Raw genomic sequence first — 2,672 nt, 5'->3', positions numbered from 1 at the left:
GGGGGGGGGGGAGCACCCAGAATCCAAGGGCAGCGGTGCTTGGAGGCACCAGCAGAGTCAGACAGCAGGGCCTAGGCAGGTGGCTGGAAAGTGGAGGTGAGAGGATGGTGAGCACAGGTTGGCTGTAGAGGACAGGGCCTGGTGCAAGAGGCCCACTGGCTATCACAAGCGCTATGACTTGTTGGTCATTTGCTTGGTTTGTAGAGTAGGAGAAATGAGATCATTATTTCATAGTCTTGGCGTGGAACTTGTTAGGGGAGAGTGTCAGATCCCAAAGAAACCTAGACAGCTCACTCAATACCGTTGGCTCCTCCTGGCACTTCTCACCCCACCCCCACCCTAAACCTCTTCAGACCCAGGGCTGGGATTCCCTTCCCCCAGCCTCTGATTCCAATATAATCCAGCCATTTCAGCTGTTTTCTCTCTTGGCCTCTTGGTCTTCAGCTCCTCTTTTGGTCCACTTGTCCTCCCCTCTTTTCTTGCTCTCCCCCGGCCCTCCCCTCTCCTCCATGGCCCTGCTCAGCCTGCACTCTTCCTGATGCCTCTGCATGAACTCTCCCTCCTATCCACAGTAGCATCCTTCTCCATTGCACCTTGGAGCAGCTACAGCCTCACTTTCATTCAGAGAGGAAGAAGGTGTGGGAAAGCCTATCAATGATACTGGGTCTCTGAAAGTTGAGGATTTATCCCCAACTAGCGAGGAAGGGTAAGGTTTTTCATAAGCTGCCCTTGCCTGCCTGTCACAGGAAGGAAGGAAGAAAGGTCCCCTGAAATGAGACAGGGAGGTACTTGAGTGGGCAGGAAGGAAAGGTGTCAGGAACAGAGATGGAAGCATGGAGACTGGAGTCTAAAGTGAGACTCCCAGGCTCTCTGCAACTTGTTTCCTACCAGGGCCCCGACCCCAAGAATGTCACAAAAGTATTCTGAGCCCACTTACTCTATTTGTAGAGGATGATAGCATAATTGATATTCTTACAGTCTAGTGAGAATCCTCCTCAGAATGGTGGCTCTGAAAAGCAGAGCAGTAAAGTGGCCAGTAATGAACGACAAGAGGCCTCAGAAGTGAGTGGCTCTCTTGGTCTATGGAACTTTGAGAGTTTCCTGTGTTGTTCCTGGTTGTTTAACAATGATGTGAGGACCCTGCAGTGGCAGCCTCAGGTTTCTGGTGACCAAGCTAGGAGTACTGTTTTCTGTCAAGCATATGCCTTCCCACCTTCTATGTTACTGCAGAGTTTGTCCCATGTTCTCAGTGTTCTTTCCCACTTCAGTTACTCCCCAGAGACGGGAAATGTTCTTATTTAATAGCTAAGATGCTAAATAAGTCATTCACAGTCATCCTACACACTGAACATGAAGTCAGGACAAGAACATGGCCATCTCTCTTTCCTAGAGTCCCCAGGCTGGAGAGGGATGCACGCAGTGCTGCAGGCCTGGTTCTAGGGCCTTTCTTTGATTTGGTTTGGTTTTTTGACCTTAGATGAAGAATCCTCACTTTGTAACATCAGTCCTGACGTGTGTCATCTCTCTTCTGCAGGCCTGGGTTGCCAACTATGAGAGACCTCGAATGAATGCCAATTCCTTACTGGCCAGCCCCACAGGCCTCAGCCCCTACCTGCGCTTTGGATGCCTCTCCTGCCGCCTCTTCTACTACCGCCTGTGGGACTTGTACAAGAAGGTGAGGTGCGGGGAGGGAGCAGGCATGGTCGCCCCCAGGCACAGCACTTGTTGCCAGTCATCCCAGACGAGGCCCCTTCTCTTTGGCTTTGGGTCTAGGCTGTGAGAGTTCTGGAGACAGTCAATTCAGAGAAGCCAGAGATGGGTGGTTTCCTAGAGGTGACAGCTGGGCACAACTGAGTTACTGATGTGAATGAAGCCAGCTTCTCCTGTGGTTCTGGAGACTTCAGAGCTGGTATATTCACTAGCAGCTGATAAGTGAAGGCTTGGGACCTGGGGTGGGATGTGAGCGTCACGGCCAGAGGCAGTCATAAGAAAGGCACAGCTGCCATCACTGTAGCTGGGACTGAAGTCTAAGGGTAAGTCCAGGGCTGGCCTGGAAGGGCTGCATGCAGGGCTGTGCCATGCAGCCCACAGGCTGTCAGAGCATCCCACGGAGATGCTCCTTAAGTCCTACTGTGCCTTGGATTTTTAGTGTTGCTTTCCCTAGCCCTGACAGTAAGTATCAGCTTCAGGGAATGGGGTAGCTTTGAAGGCTTGCTGTTTGTGTAGAGTCCACCCTAATCTGTTCATGTCTCAGACTTTGTAGCTTTTTAAATACAGTATATTCTGATCACAGCTCCCCATGCCCTGACTCCTATATTCTCCCTACTTTCCGCCCACTCAGGTCAACAGCCTTTCTCTCTGTCTCCCTAAAATACAAACAGATGTACAAAAACAAAAGAAAACAAAATACAAAAAACCTGAATTGGACAAAACTAATGAACAGGAGGAAAAGGAGCCAAAGAAAAAGCCCACAAAACACATATAAGCACACATACATATATCCACACACATGGAAGTCCCATAAACGCACAAAACCAAGAACCATAATGTATAAGCAAAAGACCTGCATGCTGCAAGGTTTAAATGAAAGAAAAAAGAAAGAGAGGAAGAAGAGAAGGGAGGGAGGGAGGGAGGGAGGGAGGAAGGAAGGAAGGAAGAGAGGGAGGGAGGGA

The 2,672-nt window shown here is 50.0% G+C and overlaps 1 protein-coding gene across 1 annotated transcript in view; it reads left to right on the top strand.

Moving 5' to 3' along the window:
* The window catches only part of Cry2 (cryptochrome circadian regulator 2), a 32,020-nt gene that overhangs the window by 16,423 nt on the left and 12,925 nt on the right, over positions 1 to 2,672 (top strand). The window contains exon 6 of the mRNA XM_021185424.2: positions 1,535 to 1,675. Within this exon, the coding sequence (XP_021041083.2) occupies positions 1,535 to 1,675 (141 nt within the window). The remainder of the gene's footprint in view (positions 1 to 1,534; positions 1,676 to 2,672) is intronic.

The sequence above is a fragment of the Mus caroli genome, chromosome 2, assembly GCF_900094665.2.
Source record: "Mus caroli chromosome 2, CAROLI_EIJ_v1.1, whole genome shotgun sequence".
NCBI classification, from domain to species: domain Eukaryota; kingdom Metazoa; phylum Chordata; class Mammalia; order Rodentia; family Muridae; genus Mus; species Mus caroli.
Note: the sequence above shows the minus strand (reverse complement) of the source record. Positions and strands in the feature narration are given on the sequence as shown.